General features: G+C 40.8%; 1 protein-coding gene across 1 annotated transcript in view; it reads left to right on the forward strand.

The window, feature by feature from the left end:
- Positions 1–20,755, forward strand: part of LOC107310155 (chloride transport protein 6-like) — a 77,688-nt gene that overhangs the window by 8,155 nt on the left and 48,778 nt on the right. The window contains exons 3-11 of the mRNA XM_015855558.2: positions 32–112; positions 1,042–1,217; positions 2,916–3,008; positions 4,888–5,131; positions 9,003–9,197; positions 13,085–13,182; positions 16,828–16,931; positions 17,430–17,601; positions 19,153–19,324. Coding sequence (XP_015711044.2) covers positions 32–112; positions 1,042–1,217; positions 2,916–3,008; positions 4,888–5,131; positions 9,003–9,197; positions 13,085–13,182; positions 16,828–16,931; positions 17,430–17,601; positions 19,153–19,324 — 1,335 coding nt within the window. The remainder of the gene's footprint in view (positions 1–31; positions 113–1,041; positions 1,218–2,915; positions 3,009–4,887; positions 5,132–9,002; positions 9,198–13,084; positions 13,183–16,827; positions 16,932–17,429; positions 17,602–19,152; positions 19,325–20,755) is intronic.

Below are 20,755 nucleotides of genomic sequence, written 5' to 3' on the forward strand. Positions count from 1 at the left end.
TGAAGTAACAATCTCTTTGTAAACTGGGCAGGATGGCAACTTCCACCTGGTGTGGGTGTGTGTGCTGGGCTCCGGGCTGGCCATGGTCCTCGTGTCCTCAAGCTTGGTGCTGGTGAGTGCTGTCTTTTGTGCAAAGAGCCCACAGTGATTCAGTAACCCAAATCTCATGCTCTTCCAAATCTTGTTTAATTCAGTGTTTTGTATATATATATGTAAAATCTCTCTTACAGCCCAACTAGGGAGGCTGTTTTTGGCCTTCAGCCTAAGGCTAATTTCTGCTGCCTTTAAATTATGTAGAACTGTCTGGGGTGAGATCTGTGGTGTCAGCCATGCAATTTACACTTGGTGTGTGGTGTCTGTAAAACAAATACGAGTGGCAAATGTTGGAACATGTGAGAATTTGGTGTTTGTAAGGGGCCTGAGCCAAAGGCCATCGGGCCATATGAAAACTACTGTTGGTTTTAGACTGATCTTTTAGCTGTGCTTTGTGCTTATCACCTGCATCCCAGATCAGTGCTTTTACAAGACTGCAAGGCTTGAGCATTGAGCCGTGCTGCCATTTACTGTCCTGCTGTGCTCAGTTTGGTTACAGAGAAACTATTAACAGCACAGGTGAAAGAAAAAGTGAATGTTTTACTGAACTTCTCAAAAGTCTGGCTGCGAGAGGAAAGGGGGTTTTGCTGTGGCACAGGTGGTAGCTGGCCAATTTACTTAAGGAAAGCTGTTCTGACTAAGCACTGCGGGCTCACAACCACCTGCCCCTCTGGTAACCTGTGTGCAGGACACAGGGCCTCAGCCTTGGGCTGCAGGGCTCAGAGCAGAGGTGGGTCCTCTGCAGTCATCTTCTCTCCCTCCTCCATGCAAGACAACTGCTGAGAACAAACATTTCTGTGTTGCTAGAGATTATATTTGCGCATGCACCGTTAACTCTGGGAAATGCTGTTCATGAGCAAAGTGAGATCTGGACTTACAGACTGCATCCATAGGTATGTCTGGAAGGATATGAGCACAAACTCCGCTAATTATTTTTTCCCTTCGCAGTTCTTTTGCCCAGCTGGTTCACCATCTGGCTTGCCTGAAATCATTGGATATTTGAATGGCACTTCTATTCAACATCTTTTTAACATCAAAACATTCCTAGGGACCTTTGTCTCATGCGTGCTGGCTGTAGCCTCTGGGCTCTTCTGTGGGCTGGAAGGTCCCATGGTCCATTTGGGGTAAGAAATTGGGGTAAGAGGTTAAAGCTATCAGACTGTGGGGATGGCTTCGCAACGGCTTGTGTGGTGGCAGCGCTGGCTTAAAAAAACCCTCATAGCACTAGCACCAGTGGTGTCGTGTTGTCCCCCTCCTTTTCACTAGCACACCTATTCAAAGCCATGCAGTGAAGAAAGCCATTTTTTCACCGTGTTTTAAACTTTGGCTGGATTTCTCTGTAGGACTCTGAGTGGGGTTCAGTAAGTAGCTATCTAGACAACTGATGAGATAGCTTACAGTATGCTGATAAAGTGGAGGAGACTGGATTCGCAAAACCACAGTTTGTTTTGTTCCTGAAAGCAACCTGTCCTGGAGTGATGTTGGCTGCTTTGCATCTCCTGTAGTCTCTTTTTACTTACGCAGAGTCAGTGCAAAAATAAAGGCAGGCTCAGGTGGCTGCACACAAAATGGGCAATGTTTTTGCACCCACCTGCACAAGTGCAGCTAGTGATTGTGCAAGTCAGCCTATTTGGAAGAGACTCCTGCTACACTTCATTATCATTACTAAGCCATATCTTGAGTAGACTTGGTGAAACTGGTCTTTGCTAACGTGATGTAGATCACTTGTTGGCTAGTTCGCCGTTTTACTTCTGATCTTTTTTGGCTTTGGAAAAGTATTCATCCTTGAGGTTTGTTCTCTTTGCTGACCTGACTTACTACTCTGTGGGCTTTTATTTATATATTATTTATCCAAATGGAGGTGTAGCACCCTTGGGAATGACTCAGATTTTCAAAAATAGGAGAGCATGCTTAGTCAGAGGAGCCACAAACCTTTCAGGCAGAGATTACCAAGGGTTAGTTCTCCCTTTAGATTTCTTCTGTTTTCTTTGCCTTCAGACCTCTGTCTCTAAGAGCTCAGAGACTGCAGCTGTGATGTTTTTCCTCTGTGCTAGGTTGGTAACAGCGATGTCTGAGCCAAAGAATGGAATCATATTTCCATGAAGAAATTCAGCGTGGTATTAATGTGATGCCTTTTCAAAACACAGGAACTAAGAGCTAATTTAACTTAATTTAATTGGAACCCTCTACCATTTTTATTAAACATAAACACACGCAAGTTGCTAAAAGCCTCTGAGAGACTCCTTAAGACCCCTAATTTAAGACTTGTAGAGAAGTCTTCCAAGATTATACAGTGAATGGATTTTTCATTTCACCAAGGGCTTGGTTTTTTTTGGTGTTTTTTTTCCCCCCATTTAAATGTAGTTTGAAGTGCTGCCTGGGAACATACTGTAATAATTTAAATCATTACGCATCTTCTGTCAGAAGCAGAGATGTTCTGTCTGTTGCGGTCATTAACCTGGGTGCAGATGATTGAAGTGATGGGCTGTAGTCTGACAGGTCACCACTCTTGGGCAGACACTAACATGCAGCTCTTCAAAAGGCATTTCATGATCAATCACCACAACACTCCCTGCAAAAAAAAGCCATTTAAGTCTCTCAGTTAAGATGCTGAAAATCTTTAAGAGCCTCCTGCTTTTTGTCAACAGGACTCTGCATATTTAAAAGATGCATTCAAGTTTTTTCTTGTTTAAATCTGTTGAAGCCGATTTAGCTTTGCTGCTGCACACTGACTGAGGCTCTGTCCTCCCCTGCCTTGAGCTGGGGCTGATTTATGAACCATTTACTGAAGAGTGCTCTCAATTATGCATCACCACTTTTAGGGCTATCCTGGGTTGTGGCTTGAGCCAGCTGCAGTCAGACACGCTTGGCATCCACCTTCCCTTCTTCACCAGATTTCGGAATTCAGCTGACAAGTAAGTGATGGGGAGGGCACAGAACGGCAACCTGCAGGGCTCCCTCAAGCCCTTGGTGCTTCAGGGGTACTCAGCACACTGGCAGCAAGCCCCTTGCATCTCATGTGGGGATGGAGGTGCTGCTCCACTGGTTTTTTGGTCTTCCTGCTGTTTGTCACTTTGTAGTGAAAGAAAACTCACCTTGTTTGTCTGCAGGATAAATCAGGTTGTGGATGCCCCATCCCTGGAGGCATTCAAGGCCAGGCTGGATGTGGCTCTGGGCAGCCTGGTCTGATGGTTGGCGACCCTGTACATAGCAGGGGGTTGAAACCAGATGATCATTGTAGACCTCTTTAAGCCAGACCATTCTGAGTTTATCAATCATTTAAACAAATCAGAACAGCCTGATGTAGCTGTAGATGTCCTTATTCATTGCAGGGAAGTTGGGGTAGGTGACCTTTAAAGGTCCCTTCCAACTCAGTTTATACGATTCTGTGATTTTATGTTTTAGTTCCTGAATGCATGCCGGAACTATCCTCAGAAAGGCACTGTGTGCTGAATGTATGCTTTACAAAAAGGATCATTTCTTAAAACAGAGAGAGATTTCAGTATAAGCAAGACCTCACTCCCTTTAAAAGATCAGGATGGAAAACTCCAATTCCCTGTTGTCTCTTGGAGTTCTTACATAGGCTTGTTGCCTATGTTGTCTACGTTGCCCAGAGGCAGAGCAGTAATTCAACTAGCAGGAGTTGTGGAAGGATTCTAAGGCTTCCATCCAGCAGGCAGCTGCAAGAGATCTGTACAAGGGGTCTGATTTCATTATTAATTGTCACTGCTGGTGTGATTCACAGCACGTGCAAATAACTGAAGCAGAAAATGGGAGATGTCCAAGCAAATTTCCCCTAGCATTTATGTGGTATACAGTACCTTTTGAGTTCTTCACTGGTGAAAATAACGTTCCTGTGCAGATAAAGCATGTAAGTAAAAACCTGTGCACCAACAGTGTATAAAACTCTGTTAGTTGTAAACTACCAGATGTGAAGTTGCCTATGTAGCTTTTCTGTTGGACTCCTCCTCAGTCTTTGGAGGACAGGAGGACCTTGTAAGGATTTCAACACGTGAACTATCAGACTTGTGCTCCAGATCCCTCACAGCTTCATAGCCTTTCTCTGGACACACTCCAGGGCTTCGATGTCTTTCTTGTAGAGAGGGACCCAAAACTGAACATAATGCTCAAAATGTAGCCTCACCAGTGCTAAGTACAGAGAGACAATTGCCTCCCTGCTCCTGCTGGCTGCACTATATGAAATGTTATGTCTGCCTTGCTTTAATTACACTGTTCAGCAACACTTCAGTGTCTTGCTATCATGGCACTGCATTTCTCCTGGAATATTCTAGGATTGAGGATTTTTTCAAGGCTGAAGATCAGGAAAGAGAAAAATTGTTATGGTATGAAGGAAATGTGAATGAAGTATCATTTCTCCTTTCCTGCTGACTAAAAGCCCTAAGAATTCAGGGTATGATTATGTAATACTTCACTACAGTATGGGTGCTTTGGTCACTGTTACTACAGGATTCTCATGTGTTCTCCACAAGCCCCTCGACTGAATTCACTATATTGCTAATCTGCCAAGTAACCCCAGGAATTTGACTCATGAGGATCACATCTGCGACTACATCTGAATTCAGAACCTAAAGGTTCTGTAAAGGTGCTGTAATGAACCTAGGGACAAAAGGTGCTGTAATAACCCCAAAATGGACCATTGGGTCTTTAAATTCAGTACAACAAAACTCATATTTGAAATAAACAATGATTCTGGGGTTTTTTTGTTTTTGTTTTCTTGTTTGTTTTGGTAGTTATTTTCAGTGATCCAGGTGTTGCCTCTACTACCTATTGCAGGCGCAGCTTCATTACAGCTGGTGCGGGAGCAGGAATAGCTTCAGTATTTCGTGCCCCCATTGGCGGGCTCTTGTTCACGCTGGAGGAGGTGTCTTCGTTCTGGGACATCAGGCTGGCCTGGCAAACCTTCTTTTGCTGCTTGACAGCTACCTTCACCACGGATTTGCTGTCCTCGTCACTCTATGGCTTTGTTTACAGAGGTCACTTCGGATTTTTTGAAGCAGAGAAAAGAATTCTGTTTTGGGTATGTACTGCGTGGATGTGGAAGGAATGAAATGTTGGGTTTTAGGTTTGTTTCTTTCAACATTATTCATGAGGGACTAGCAGGGAATTGGGACCAAAAGGAAGTAGGATAATGTGTGTGTGATTATCAGATCAGTGGACACGGGAGCTTTATGCCTGGTAATCACTTGGATGCAAGACAGCTGTTTTGCAGTACCTACTTAAATAGAAAAGCGCATTTTACATTGTAGCACAAGATGTTCAATGGCTTCTTCTGGGGCTGGCTTGAGCCCTCCTTTGTTGCTGTAGACATTGCCGTACTGCGGCCCTGTTCTTTTGTGCTTACAGATTAAACATTTAAAAACATAATCTCTGTTTGTTCCTGATTGCACAACAGAGGTGACCTTCAGCCTTTATTCCTTCCAGCACAACACAACCTTATGTTTTTAATTTTACCTTGTGTCCACCTAAATATAGTTGCTTTTATTATGTCTTTCACTCACCTTCATTGCAAGATGATTCAGTGGTGGTATGTGAGAATCAAGATCTTCACTCCTTGCCTGAATACTCTTTGTATTATGACGTGACTTGAAAGTCAATTAGAGGGATAAAAATAAAACCCTGGTCTCATGAACCCCAGTCCACTTTCTGCTACTAAATATTCTTTCTCCTAAGGTAATTCCTTGACCATTTTAATTGGTCTCTGTATTTCTTTTTATTTGTATTTCTCTATCAATGCCAAACAAATAAACAAACAAACACATACACACAAACAAACCCTCCCCCCCAAAACAAACAAAAAACACCCGAGATAAAGATATTTTCCTTGTGTAGGCATACCATAATTTGGAAAACAGGCACCTTTCTTTATATGCACACGCTATGCAAAAGTATTTGAAGTTATTTAGTTTACCACAACATTAGCTGGGGTAATGGGAAGAGATATTGGTTTTCAGCTCAAATCCTTCTTGTGGACCAACTCATCATTCAGTCCCATGAACAGCTGCAGTGACACAACTAAGATAAGATAGATTTGTGGCAGAAAGGTGAGACTAAGTGAATAGGGAAGAGCTCAGGCCTGCTGAAGATGGCTTTATTGCTGAAGCCAAAGGATTGTGTAATGGACAGCTGCGCGTACAGAGGAGAGTAGATTTACTTTGGTGGCTATTTTACAATAAACACAGCTCTTTCAACGCTCCTTTCAAGACATTTTAAAAAAAAAGTGTGCTGGACTTTGTCGCCAATCTTCTTTTAGTGTCATTAGCAGAAAAAGCTAACAGAACTTATTATCAGTGTGACTTCTGTCAGGGCTGAATAGTTCTTGGCTCTCAAGTTGATAGAGATAACTAGAAATATTTTCATTTTGCTGAACCTTGGGCTCAGGGGAAATTTTGCTTCTTTTATGTTTTGTGGCATTAACCAACACAGTCTGCAGTGATTAAACTCAAAGTTGAAAGCCTGTGGGCTTTGTTTCTCAAGAAAACTGTTTGTTTTCTTTAGTTTCCTTCAATTTAGGATAAGGTTACAAGAAGAATTTATTGTACTCCAGAGCATTAGATTTTCAGGAAGCTTCACTTTCTTTTTATGTAGACCTCTAGATGTTTTGTAAAGGTGAAGACTGTTCTATAGCTTACAGATTTTTCCTGATGGCTGGTCAAAGCCTGTGGCTCACACCATGACAAGAACATTATACCTTGCCACTACTTCCAATTAAGCTATTTCTTTCTGAATTTCAATATCTTAAACATTAGATCTCTTTAAATCCCTTGGAAAAGGATGAATTTTGATGCAGCTGATGGTAAAAATAGCATCACTAAAGGTTTGGTTTGTATGTACAATACATTCATATACAATTGTTATAGTCTGGGTGAAAACCCGCAGTCACTCCTGACTTCCTCTGAGGTGTTGAGCTTCTAGTGTCAGAGAATGAAAGCTGGGATTCTGCCTTTCTCAAACCAGATCTCTCAGTTTGCAGCATCCCATAGATCACCTCTTAAGGCCTGACAGGGTTTTAGCTCTGGCACTCTTCTCAGGTGATACCATCAGTGCTTAGCACAGACTTCTGGTGGAGCTGTTAACTTTTTCACTATTTGTAGGAAGATGTATGGGAATAAGTGTAAGGAAAAAGAATAAAAAGAGGAAGAAAAAATAATATGAGTAGGAGGTCCTATGTGCTTCTTCAAGCAATTCAAGGAAAGCTGCCAGTTTCTGTTATCAACTACCCCAAGTATTATCCTTGTGCAGTGCTGAAGGCATTCCTCCACATCTGCCCCTATTTCTCTCTGCCAGTTAACTTTCTGAATGTTTCATGATCTCTGTCCAGATCCTAATCTTGGGAAAAAAAGCAAAAACCCATGTATGTCTAAGCCTGGCCTAAGGAAACAATATCTTCACAGCTTTTAATAGATTGCCATTGATCCGTTGACCTATTTTGTTGACTGGAAGATAGCATTAAAGCATGATACTGCTCTAATCCTTGTTGCCTGTTGTGGAATCAAGCAGAACATTCCATTACTATTTCATCTGCCAGATTATATCCTATATTTGTGATCTGTTATTCTGTGAGTTGTTCCAGATCAGCATCAATTTTAGGCTGTACGTGAAGCTTAAAAACGCGCTTAATTCACATGGTTGAATTGAAGTTGACAATGAATCGTGGAATCATAGAATGGTTTTGTTTGGAAGGGACCTCTAAAATCATCCAGTTCCAACCCCCCTGCAATAGTCAGGGACAACTCCCACAAGATCAGGTTGCTCAAAGCCCCATCCAGCCTGGCCTTGAATGCTTCCAGGGAGGGGGCAACCATGGCCTCTCTCTGGGCAACCTGTTCCAGTGTCTCACCATCCTCACAGTAAAGGATTTCTTCCTAAAATATAATCTAAATATACCCTTCCAGTTTAAAACCATTTCCCCTCATCCTATTTCTATGTGCCCTTATAAAAAGTCGCCCCCCCAGCTTTTCTGTAGGTCCCTTCAGGTACTGAAGGTCACTATAAGGTTTCCTCAGAGACTTCTCTTCTCCAGGCTGAAGAGCTTCAGCTCTCTCAACCTGTTCTCACAGGGGAGGTGTTCCAGCCCTCTGATCATCTTTGTAGCCCTCCTCTGGACCTGCTTCAACAGCTCCACATCCTTCTTGTGTTGGGGGCTCCAGAACTGGACACAGTACTCCAGGTGGGGTCTCACAAGAGCAGATTTCAGGGGCAGAATCATCTCCCTTGACCTGTTGATCACTTTTTTCCTGCTTATCAAAGCACGATACGGTTGGCCTTCTGGGCTGTAAGTGTGCATTGGCAGCTCATGTTGAATCTTTTCATCAACTGAAACTCCAAAATCCTTCTCCTCAGGGCTGCTCTCAAGCCATTCTCTGCCCAGCCTGTATCTGTGCTTTGGATTGCCCTGACCCAGGTCAACTTTCCAAAATTATGAGGTAGATGTAGATACTGTGAGCAAAGCTCTGGTCCAGCAAAATCTTTCAAACTGCAACACTCAGACCTCAAGTTACCTCATTTGGAGGTAACCTGAGGTGCTGCAGCACATCATAGAAGTTTCCTCTTGATTCATTGACAGGACCAAGAGAATACTTCTTTCCTTAACTTACCACCTTACTTGCTCAGCTCTTTTACATTCATTCAGGAATGAAAATAACTGGCTAATTGATCTATCTGTGACAGTGTCTACTTGCTGCCTCCACTGCTGTGAGGTGTGTAAAAGCAGTACAGTGCCTCCTGTGAGAGTGTCCTTAAATTAACTACCTGTACCCCTAAAACACAAGGAAAGATTTGTTTTTTTGTGCAGCAATTACTTTGTAGTATCAAGTTTTGTGGGAGAGGGTGCAATATTTCATGTCACTGGCAGGATGCTCAGAACATGTTTTCTCCTTCCTTCAACTCAGGTTAAGAATTTGCTGGACATGCATGTCTTGGCCTTCATTCCAGCCATCCTACTTGGAATGCTTGGAGGTCTTCTGGGAGCTCTCTTTGTTTCCCTAAATATAAAAATTAATAAGTTACGTATGCAGTTCTTTAATTCAATTCCAAAATCATCCCTTAGCAAAACAAGCAAGCTGCTGGAAACTGTGCTTATTTTGGTAAGTAAATAATATGTTTCTCTTGATCATAGAATGTTTACAGTGGCTAATTAGGACAGGTCATAAGTTGACTGGATGGAAAAGTGAATCTGACCTGCTGGTGCTTGACCTAATGTACAGTGGTGTAGAGGAAACAGATGAGTTTCCAGAGGATGTACAGGTAGCAAAGAAAGAAGAAACATTCCCCCTCCCCCCAATACTTGAAGTATGTTACCCTCATGCTCTCCTGCTGGGTTTAAAAGTTGTGGATAGATAGAGACAGCTTTCTGGACCTAGTTGTGTATCTGGGGTCAGTTATCTCTGGTTGTTACTGATGGAGGGTTGGCTTGGAGTCTCAGTTATTGCAGTAAGCCATGATGGTGTCATTTTACCTCTAGAATGTACCCCATGGGGTGTCATCAGAACAGAAAGCGTATAGATAAAAGGTTTCTATATTTCCAATATTTTCATCATTTTCAACTTTATGGTTTGGTCATAACTTAAGTATATTATTAAACATGAAGGGGAGAATCCTTCAGAGCTTCTCTACTACATATCCAGTAAATTACTCAGTTGGGTTACTCTGTAAGTTTCTCTAGTGAATACCTGCTTGTCGTAATTTTCCCTTCTCTATTTTTAAGTAAGTTTTTTGAGGAGTTTCCAACCTTTTGAAGTGTTGAGCTGGCCTTTCTTTGGGAATATTGCTGCACACTGAAGGTCCTTTCTTCTGCCCTCTCTTAGGCAGACTTACCAATATGTTTAATATGCACTTGTGTTTTTTTTTGCAAGCAGACTATTGTATTTCCCACTCTCCTGGAGAGAAGGGTATTCAGTTGTAGATCAGTCGGAGTGACCATATCAATACTCCCTCCCATCACCCCAGACATAACTTAAGCAGCTGCTACTCTGAGATCATGGTAAGACACAAGCTTCAGGCAAAGCAGTCAGCTTGAATTAGCCACCTGAATGATACTGGTAGAAAATAGTATTTTAAATACTAGTAATGGAAACTTCTAGAGCTAAAAGTGTGAATTACCAAAGTTTGAGGCATGTGGTCAATTGTCTGCAAGTTATAGCAATTCATTTTCTCCATGGATTGGTTCAGAGATGTGTAAATTTCCCACAGGTTGCACTATTGTTTTTCTCTCTGTCGAGTCAGAAAGAGTGCATTTCATTTAGTCCTTGAAAACTTTGTGTGCTGTGGCAGTCCGGTTCCTTCTGCTGAGATCTGCTTCTTCTTTGGTACTGCTGGAACAAGAGAGGGGAAACCTGCCCTCCTTTAGGAGGAAGAGGAGAGGAGGGATCTGCCATGAGCTTCCAGCGCAGGAGCATGGCCTTATCATTGATGATAACTGGATTTTAGCTCCTCTTAGTGGCAGGATGCAGCTTTTCAGCTTGGAGCTGTGTTTTTGCAGTATCTTGCTGAGGTGAAGAAGCTCATGTGAAGCTTTTTGCTACTGTGTTTGAAGGAATGGATAAAGTAGGTAGGAAAAATGACTTTTATAACTTCAGGGAGCACCCTTTCTCTTCCCAGTCTCTGTCTGTTTTTCTACTAATTGGCTTCCATGTCTTATCGTGAAGTCAGGACTTTGTGCTGTTGAGCACTGCAGTGATAAACACTGATAAAAATCCCTGAGCAGTGAGACTTCAATCAGCAGAAGGAGGAGCAGAATCCCTTGTGTGAATCCTGTTAGTTCTGTCTAAATGAAGCTGTGAAAAGTCAGATTTACAGTAATTAATATTTTAACAATTTGGAGATAGAACTCTCTCTTTGACAGCCACTTCACCTACTACTGGGGAAGCTCTGGCTTTCTCATAACACATTACAAAAGCCTTGCATAAGCTACTTACATACAAAAAATCATACAGTTCCTTATAACTTGTTGGAACAACAATGAAGAACAAGACAGAAAAACAACAACCAAGAAACTTGCCACGACGGAAGCCAGCAAGATTCAGTTTGTTAGAAGATACAATAGGATTAAACTTAAGATCAGTTAGCAAAGATTTAGTGCCAGACATAAAGAAAATGACTATTTTGTGCTGCTTAGGAGTGGCTCCTTTCTGATTCCGAAGACTGATGGAGTGGTGAGTGAGCACCTTGCCAGATCACAGCTGAAACTGCAAGAACAGCCTGTGTTTTGTGGGCTATAGTGCTTACAAAAGCTTTGCCATTTGCATATTTTGTCTTCATTCTTTTCATTAACAAACGTAAACAAAACACAAGCGTGCTGCTTTTCTTACCTTGATTTTATGGCATGAACTCTTATTCAGACTGTTTTCCTTTTTATTAGCTCTAGGAGATCCTGCTCAGGTCACAGTCCTTTTTTTGTTATAACTTGGCAAAAAAATCTGCAAGAAAGAAACTGTTTGATCTGAGAAAGAACAGTACAGCTCCTTTTTTTTTTTTTTTTTAAATTATTTTTTTATTTTCCTTTTCTTAAGCTCACATAATTGGGTAATTGAAAGAAACCGTGTCACAGTGACTTTAACCAAAAATAATCTTGTCTAAACCAGTCTGCATTTAAACTTGGCGAGGACCCACCATGGTATCTTCCACACCCGCAACATAACCCAGAGTACCATTCCTTTGACTGGAATTTAGTATCTAATCTTCAGCCCATAGATTAGGCAGAGCCGTCTTCCTAAGTGCCCTTCTGCCCCTTGGCCTGTGTTTTCTTCAATTCATCACCTTACTCTCTGTGAGGAAATCGCAGTGTAGATAATGCTTTGCCAAGAATCTGGCTGACTTATCTTCGTTTTGCCTTTTTTGTTGTTCTTTTTTCTTTTCTTTTTATTTTTTAAATATCTCATTGACTAATGCTGCTGTTCCAAAAGCTTCGTGCTTCCATGGGCAGGGTGAACAATTTCAGGATATATACACATATATTAAGCTGTCAAAGCTTAAAAAGGTTATTTGAGAGGATACTTATTTTTCTATTTAGCTGTGAAGATAGTCTACTGCTTTAAATCTCCAGCCTCTGGCTCTGCTCTAGCTGTCCTACCTGCCGTAAGAGTTTCAGGCTTGGGCAAAAGTTTGACCTGGTTTTGAACTGTCCCAGTGTTACGTTCTCAGATATAGAGCCTGACCTGAGTTTCATAAAGACTGAATTGCTTCCAGTCTCTCCTATCTGCCCATCAACGCTTTGCCCAAAAGCTCATAATCTTGGAGATGTGGTTCTCTGACAAATGGTCACAGTCACATGTGGTTGAATCTTATGGCCTTCTCTAAATGTGCTACATGAGCTTTTTTATGGCAGTCCACAAAGTATGTAAAACCTTGTGCTTGGAAAAGTTATTCACATGACTGTGCATTCCAGTAATTTTTCTCTATGTCTGCTTAGTTGTTTTCTAAATCTTGGTGGGGAGTGTATCTTCATTTGCTTTGAAAGGTATGAGGTCCCTAATGAAAGACACTTAGATCCCACACCTTGCATGGACACGTCTCCATCAGCAGCTGTGGTGTGTGGCAGGGAGGCTGGACACAGGGTGAACATCCATCTCTGGAGGTGGCTGTGGCTGCAGAGGTGGAAACTAATTCATAAGTTGCAGTGGCACAGGCTGCCCAGGGAGGTGGTGCAGTTACCTTCCTGGAGGTATTCACAAACCATGTAGATGTAGCTCTGTGGGATGTGGTTAGTGGGCACAGTGAGGGTGGGCTGATGGTTGGACTAGGTGATCTTAGAGGTCTTTTTCAGTCTTAATGATTCTATGATTTAATAGAGTTAGCGTCTGAAGCTAGATGGGTGAACCTGAACCTTGATGGTTGTTCGTGGGTAAATGCTGATGTTCTGGGTTATGTGGGTAAGATCTAAAGGACAACTTTGGTAACTATAGGCACTAATGATTTTTAGACAATTTTCTTTGTTTTTCTCTGTTTCTACATCTCATGATTTTAATGCTTGCAGGTATGTACTACGACTGTAACAGTATATTTGCCGTATTTCTTTCCCTGCACTCCTGTCATGAATGCCAGAAACTACCAGCTGAGAAACAGCTCAGAAATGTAAGTGGGAAGTCAACGGGAACTCTTATAATTAATGGCAATTCATATACAAATTAATGTGTAATTGAGTTTTCAATTAATATACATTTAGTAAAAATTTCTCTCAGTTTTTGCAAAGATTTTGGATGGAGAAATTCAGAGGTGCAACAGAACTGATTGTTTATAGGTAATTAATCCAAAGATAAGAATCGTGCTTAATCTATTAATCACTGAAATTTAATCATGCAGACTTTTCCAGCAAAAAGCATTTTCTGGTGTGTCAAATTAAAGAAAGAAGAGAAATTCATAAACAGAAAAAGGTAAAAGATGGAAAGGGCCTGAAATTTGGCTGTATGAATCACCCAAATTTCCAATATTGCTTTTGCTTCAAAAGGTGTAAGAGCCTTATCTCAAAGTACATACGCCTGTAGTGTGCTTTGACTGACAAACAGTGATTCTTCTCATCTTCAGCCACCTGCTGTTGCCTGTGGGACATGACTTGATCAGCCACCTATATAAGAGCATGGAAGGCAACAACCACATCAGAGCTGCATGTCAGTACAGCACAAACTGTGAGAAGGATACTTAAAATTAGAAGCTCTATCTTAACAAACAGAGGATATGTAGTTGAATAGTTAGCGATTTTAGTGGTGATACATTTGAAGAGATCCTTAATCTTGATAAAGGATTTGCAGTGCAGGTATCTTTCTTAAGAAATACATATCAAATGTTAGTTTGATTTCATGGTCACTGACAGCATGGAGCTTTACACATCCTCCTTCCAAGCTACATATTGCATAATATGAATGGTAAGTGTTAAATAACTCACCACTGCTGATTGAACTCTGAACAGCTTATTTAAGCACACAAAAAGGAGCCATACGTCTCCATCTCTGCCACCAATTTTTGATTATCTCTTGACTTGTAATACCTTGTTTATCGTTGTCAGCTGTGGTACATATTTACAAGTTCTTTATTAAAAAAGTACCTGAGATAGTGACTATGTTTGTCTTGAATTGCTGCAGGAAAAGTCTTTTCCTCACCCTGACATCCTTTCTTATTTTAAGAACTAAATGCTTCCAAAATGTTATTTTTCAAAACAGAACTATTTTTGTTCTAAAGGAAAAGCTTCTGAAACCACAAACATTTCATGGCTTTTTTTTGTCTGTCTCTGAATCAAAAATAGTCAGACTAATCCAACCTAGGGGCTAAACTTTCTTCATTTGGTGTGGCTGTGAGTTTTAAAGAGTTGAAAATGAATGGAACTGAAGGGAGTTAAGCACCAAATTGTAATGGACTTTGCAGTCATGCATCTGCTGAAGGTAGTGGTAGCGCTTCCAGTGAGTCTGTTATAAGGTGCAAGACCAAACATGGATAAAAATCTTGTTTGCTTTTCTCCAAGTCTTAGAAATTAAAAATGAGAGTTATCATTGCAATCCTGGGATTTTAATCAAGATCAATTAGATTTGGCTTAAATTAAAATGAGGTATTTGATCAGTTACCTTTGAATATCCAACAGGTAAGTAATAGGCACCCTGGCCATCTTAAGATATCCAATAAGAGCCATATAGCAATAATAAAAAAAGTAAAATGCTTGTTTTTGTCTTTTGTACCAACCCACCTCTTCAAGCGAAGTATATATGGTGGCTTGGTTTTTTTCATTGCCTGTTGGTTTTAAACCATAACAGTGCAACAGCTGCAGGTCCAGATGGGACTGTAGTGTCTGTGCCAGTATTGACCATATTTGCGTCTATCATAGCTTTTCCTCCTGAATCAGTGTTGGAACTGTGCTTTCAGAAGAGTTTCATAGCACTTCCTGCAGCCCTTCTATTGCTAGATAGAAACAGGTGGGACAGGAGGATGTGAGGAGGCAGGAGGAGGTAAAAGAGCAATGGGCTTCTTCCAGTAGCAGGTCTTGGCAGAGCCCACACAGTGTGCCAACACTGTCCTCCCATCTGCACCAGGGATAAATCTGTCTCTGCTAAATATACTGATTTCAAACAGAGTCAGTGGGACAGAAGCCTGTGTGTAAACAAGTCCTGCATCTCTGTTCTCTGTGCTTTATTGTTCATGCTCAGCCATCTGCTTTAATTGTAAAAATCCTTCTTCTGTCATTTCTCTCTCTGCTATTTTGGCATTGCTGCAAGTATCAAATTAGCTCTGAGATGGTCTTGCTTTCATTTGCACTCCTTTACCGGTAGAAAAGGCATAATTTGCATAGAACTCGAGGTTTTGCTATAAGTGGGTTACACAATCATCTTATTTCTCGAGCAGGATGGAGTAAATAAGTTTTTAATTTTATTTTATTGACCGTCACAAATTTGGAATGTATTCTTTGAAGGTCAGATTAATGTGAAAAGCAAACACAGGACTGAGGAAGTATCTTGTGTTGTTTTGGTTGCCAATCCTGGGTCTGGAAAAAATTTCCTTTTACTGGCTGTTGGCTGCATTTTAAATTTGCCTTGTAGTTCTGAGCAGGGATCAGGTGGGTTAAATACCACAGATCTCCGGCTCTTTGTTCCAGGAACAGAGTTCATGCTGTTACTGTTTGGGTTGTGGTGATGTCTAAAACATGCTGGATACTTCCCAGACTTGGAGAAGGAAGTCTGTACCTGTTTGGGAGGGGACAATTGCTCAAGATGATAGAGATGGAGAAAGTATCGAGGAATAGCAGGGCTGTACTGGAAAGCTGGTCATGGTCATGCGATAACCAGCTGTCCAAGCTGCAAGTTTTCCAGTGTTGAAATAAGTAGTGCCCAGACTTAGCAAAGGAAAGTGTTGAGAATGTGCTGGGCAAACACTTCTTAAGGTGTGGGAACCTTGTATTCCTTCTGCTCTCTCTGGCTCTCTTGTGCAAAATGGTCCATCTGTAGATGCAACTGTGAGCTCAGGGGGCTGTACGTGTCCACAGAAATAAACGTTCATCAGGAGTGACAGATTTCTCATCTACTGATCCGATTTGGCAGAGTCATAAAGGAGATTAAGGCTATAGGGGGCATTTTGATCAGTCTTTTTTGTTTTCCCAGTTTTAGTCAGTGCAATGTGCTTCCTGGTTTTGCATATATATATATTTTTTTTTTATTTAGTTTTATACAGAAGGTTTGTGCAGAGAAATATGACAAAAATTATTCAAGTTAATTAGTTCAATGCAATGAATCTAAAGCAGATCTAGTAAACTAGATTTATTAGTTAATAAACTTAACTGGGGGGATACTTGCCTTCTAATATTTGAAGGGAGCATGTAAACAGGAGGGAGAACGACTGTTTTCAAGGGTGGATAGTGAGAGGACAAGGGGGAATGGTATTAAACTGAGGCAGGGGAGGTTTCGGTTAGAGATTAGGAAAAAGTTTTTCACTCAGAGGGTGATGATGCACTGGAACTGGTTGCTCAAGGAGGCTGTGGATGCCCCATCCCTGGAGGTATTCAAGGCCAGGCTGGATGTGGCTCTGGGCAGCCTGGTCTGGTGGTTGGCGACCCTGCACACAGCAGTGGGTTTGAAACCAGATGATCATCGTGGTCCTTTTCAACCCAGGCCATTCAATGATTCTATGATATAAAGTAGGCTTTCTGTGTAGAATTTATACCTAATAGACACATTCTCTGCAGGTACTGAGGTAACTTATATTTACTCACTTAATAGTTTTTGTTTGTTTTTAATATTTAAGCATACATCAATTCAAGAGGGAGATTTCAGAATACAGATGTTCACCAAACTCATCATGGATTGGTCCAGATGGAGTCAGATATTCTAATCAAACCTTCAATCAGGGTAAGGAGACAAGTGAGTGATACTCAGGAACAAAAAAAAATATGTACTGGAAGTAACATCCAAACACATTTACCCGTAATATGGAATGTTTTTTGTTTAATTTTTGTTTTTCAAACTGTAGTTCTCCCCTTTAATGTATAGTAACTTGAGCCAAATATCCTGGTAAGTTTCTGAATTATCACGTCTGAAAGGGATGAGGAAAGAGTGCTACTGAAGTAGTACAACTCCCTTTCTTTGGCTTCACTGGCTGCTGTTTCTCCTCATTTAGATCAAGATTAAAATCACATGGAGCAGACTGGAAAGAACAAGAAATGTTCCTTGTTTTCCTGAAAGTGCTTTATGTGCTGGATTTCTCATCTGATCACAAATTAGTTGATCCTATGTATTTTGCTGAGTTGTTATCAGGTTTAGGCAGAAGAGAACTGATACAACATGTACTTTCATAAAGAATCCTTTTATTGCATTGTATCTCTCCACATCTCTTCCTCTGTGTTGCAGCTGCTGCTCTTCTGATTGAAAATGGTAAGCGAGGGATCGCGTATCTTTTTAAACGTGGGACTCATGAGGAATTTGGATACACATCTCTCTGCACTGCTTTGGCATTTTACTTCATCCTCAGCTGCTGGACTGCAGGTTCTGCTGTTGCCAGTGGCCTGGTTATCCCGATGCTGTAAGCTTCATTTATCTTGGTTTGTGCTCTTTATGCAAAAGGCCTGTCTTGAGTAGCAACAACCTGAATTGTAAGCTGAATTCTTGGCAAAAAATAAGCTTTTGAAGAAGGTTGTATAGGTGGAACAGGCTGGTTTGCTTGGAATGGGAGACTAAAATTATGGAAAAGAATGAAAAAAAGTCATCTGAGAATAGCTGTAGAAGGATAGCCAAAACTGTACACTTTCCAAGTACAGATCACTTGAATCCTTTAGGGACCCAGGAGGGAGAGTCTAGGCTGCTGGCTTCATCTCTGTAACTATAGAAAAACGGGTTCAGATCCAGACTTTTCATCTGTTTCCTATGCACATAATAGCATGAATCTTAATCTTGGACATCAACACCCTAGACTTTGGAGAAAACTGCATATAGGTCTTTTGTTGTTGTTTTTAGAAAGCTATGGTAGACTGGAGCAGAGTTCTCACAGTAATGCTGAGAGGTCTGATGTGCACACTTGTTCAGCCATGGATGGAGGGTGGATATCAGGCATAATACAATTCTGATACTGAGAAATTTCTGAAATGAAATTTACGTGCTCAGCCTTTTTCATACCCTTCTCTTTTTCTCCTGCTTTGCACAGGCTATTGTCTAATTATTTTTATTCCATAATAATTATTGAAATGTGGCATATTTTGCTTGATAGATACTGACAGTCAAGTCTTTCATCCAGCAACCTCATTTTTTTAGTCACTTTTCGATTACTGGAACTGCATCCATCAAAAAATCCAATCAATTGTATGAATAAATGGGAAAAAATAGTAATGGTGCAAGTTGATACTCCTGAAGTCAGATAACATATATAATGCATGTGATATGATATATATAATAGTTCACAACTTCTGGAAGATGAGTGTCTGTACAAATCCAGTTCACAGGCTGAAACTTGGATGTGTATATTTAATTGCATATGGAATAAAATGCTGTGTATCTCCCCAGCAATTACATGTTCAGCTGTGGTAAATTTTGATTTTGTTCTTCAGTGTAGCATACAGTTAATATGAGGACTCCTGCATTCTCTTCACTGCTTCATTCCTGGTTAGCTTTACACAGGTCACTAATACCTATTACTTCATTTTACTCATTTGGTTTGTGGCTGTAGTATTTTACTTGCCAGGTTTATGGGGCACAGGCAGATTTAGTTGTAAGAAATTGTATAAGGCTGGACCTCTGGAAGTGCGATATTTGACAGAAGTAGCTGAGCGTGTATGTCTGTAACCTGTACTTTTGATTGCATTCCTGTAGAGTCCATTCTCATTTGTCTTTGACCAACATTAAGCAAGGCATGCTGATAGTTCTTTATCTACAAAATACAGTAAATTTAGCAATTTCGTGTTAGCGATTAGGACTAAGTCATCATTCATAATAACTAAGGATGATAGAGCTGCTTTGGGGAGAGGAATTATCATAAAAGCCATCAATTAAATCTGGGACAAACAGATCACTAGAAGCACTTCTGGGAAACAGGATCACTGGCAAAAGGTGAGCTTTGGTTTTTTTTTCTTCTTGCATGCAGGTACATAGGAGCTTTGTATGGCAGGATAATTGGTTTGATCCTTGTTTCCATTTTTGGTGTTCAAACTAATGAATACGGAGCATGGATTGATCCGGGTCTCTTTGCTGCCATTGGAGCTGCCTCCTTTTTTAGTGGTGTGTCAAGACTAACCATTTCCCTCACTGTTATCATGGTGAGTATGTTCAATTTTCAGGTATTTGTGTGGCCATGTTTGAGCTGAGCTTTTGCTGCTGCAGCTAAATGAACCACAGATGGTGTCCCACACACATTGGACCACAGTGAAATATATTCTTGGAGTACTTATTTTTAGATTGCCTGAAGAGCTTTTATTCTTTTTTTCTATTTCTTATTATTATTATTTTTCCTTTTTTCTTTTATTTTCTCGGGACATTGTATCTGTGAAAGCATAAGTTTGGAATTAACACTTTCACAAGTCTCTGTATACGATCCTATTTTTTAAACATTTCTTGGTCACAGAAATGATACTGCCTTCAGTGTTTTACGGAACAAGGAAGGGGAATATGCTATCTCTGTTTCTTCTGGATAACAAAAAATTGTAGCTCTCCCCAGTTGCAACACTTGGGGACAGTGTGTTGTAAGGTGCAGACAACATTCAGCTCAGTCAACACAGAAATGATTTTGAGGTCACAAGGGGGAATCTTTCACAGTGTGGAAATTTTAGCTATGACTAAACCAAGTCTTGGATGCAGTTGCCCAAACAGATCTCATTAAAATCTTTGAAGATGTCAGAATTCACCTGGAGTGACCAAGCGGGGATTTTTCTCTCTTAGTACACTGCTGTGCAGCATTTGATAAAGGGTCTGTTTATGGGCATGCACTCAAAACAAGGTTCTTCTTTGTGATAAGCTGTGGAAATTGTGTAAGAAGCTTTTTTTGATGTTTTAGTTTGGAAGGTGGTATAGGTGCATAACAACTTATCTATTATGAAGGAATACTTCGATTATGGAAACACTTCTTCAGTGTCCTCATGATGTTTTAGCACTTGTTTACCCATTAAGGGTAAATGCATTCTGTTATTTTTGCTTTCGTTATTGCTATTGGACATCTGCTGGAAGATCTGTATGTTTTATTGGCCAGCTATGATGTTGAAGCAAGGAAAACCAGTGCCTGAACAAGAAGTTTTCTGAGAGCTCCCATTGCCACTGACTGTAATATGCCTTTTCCAAAGCAAGAGAATTTTTAGCCTGAGTTTTCTTGCAATCACTTTTAATTGAAGTATTTTATAAAACATTGCTTTAAGGTCTTGCTGGAGATAAAAGACCTGAGGGGCAAAAGCAGCTGATTGACATCTTCCTTAGATTTGTGCCCATGAGGCTGGGCTTCACTGTAGGGAACTGAGAAGTGAAGGTGTGCCAGAACACTTGCTAGTCTTGGATGACAGAACTGCATTTCATTCAGCAATAACAGAGAAAAAAAACAAGCAACCCTATATTTTATTTGCTGCAATTTCTCCCTGCCTTCCCAATTACCTGCACTTGTTTTTTGTCCCAGAGCATCCCTGAGCATGTATGTACAGCACGTGCAGAACAATGGCTGGGAACTGTTTAGAGAGCTATACAAAAATCAGTCGAAAAGGTACTAG

Source organism: Coturnix japonica, chromosome 2 (assembly GCF_001577835.2).
Source record: "Coturnix japonica isolate 7356 chromosome 2, Coturnix japonica 2.1, whole genome shotgun sequence".
In the NCBI taxonomy this organism is placed as follows: domain Eukaryota; kingdom Metazoa; phylum Chordata; class Aves; order Galliformes; family Phasianidae; genus Coturnix; species Coturnix japonica.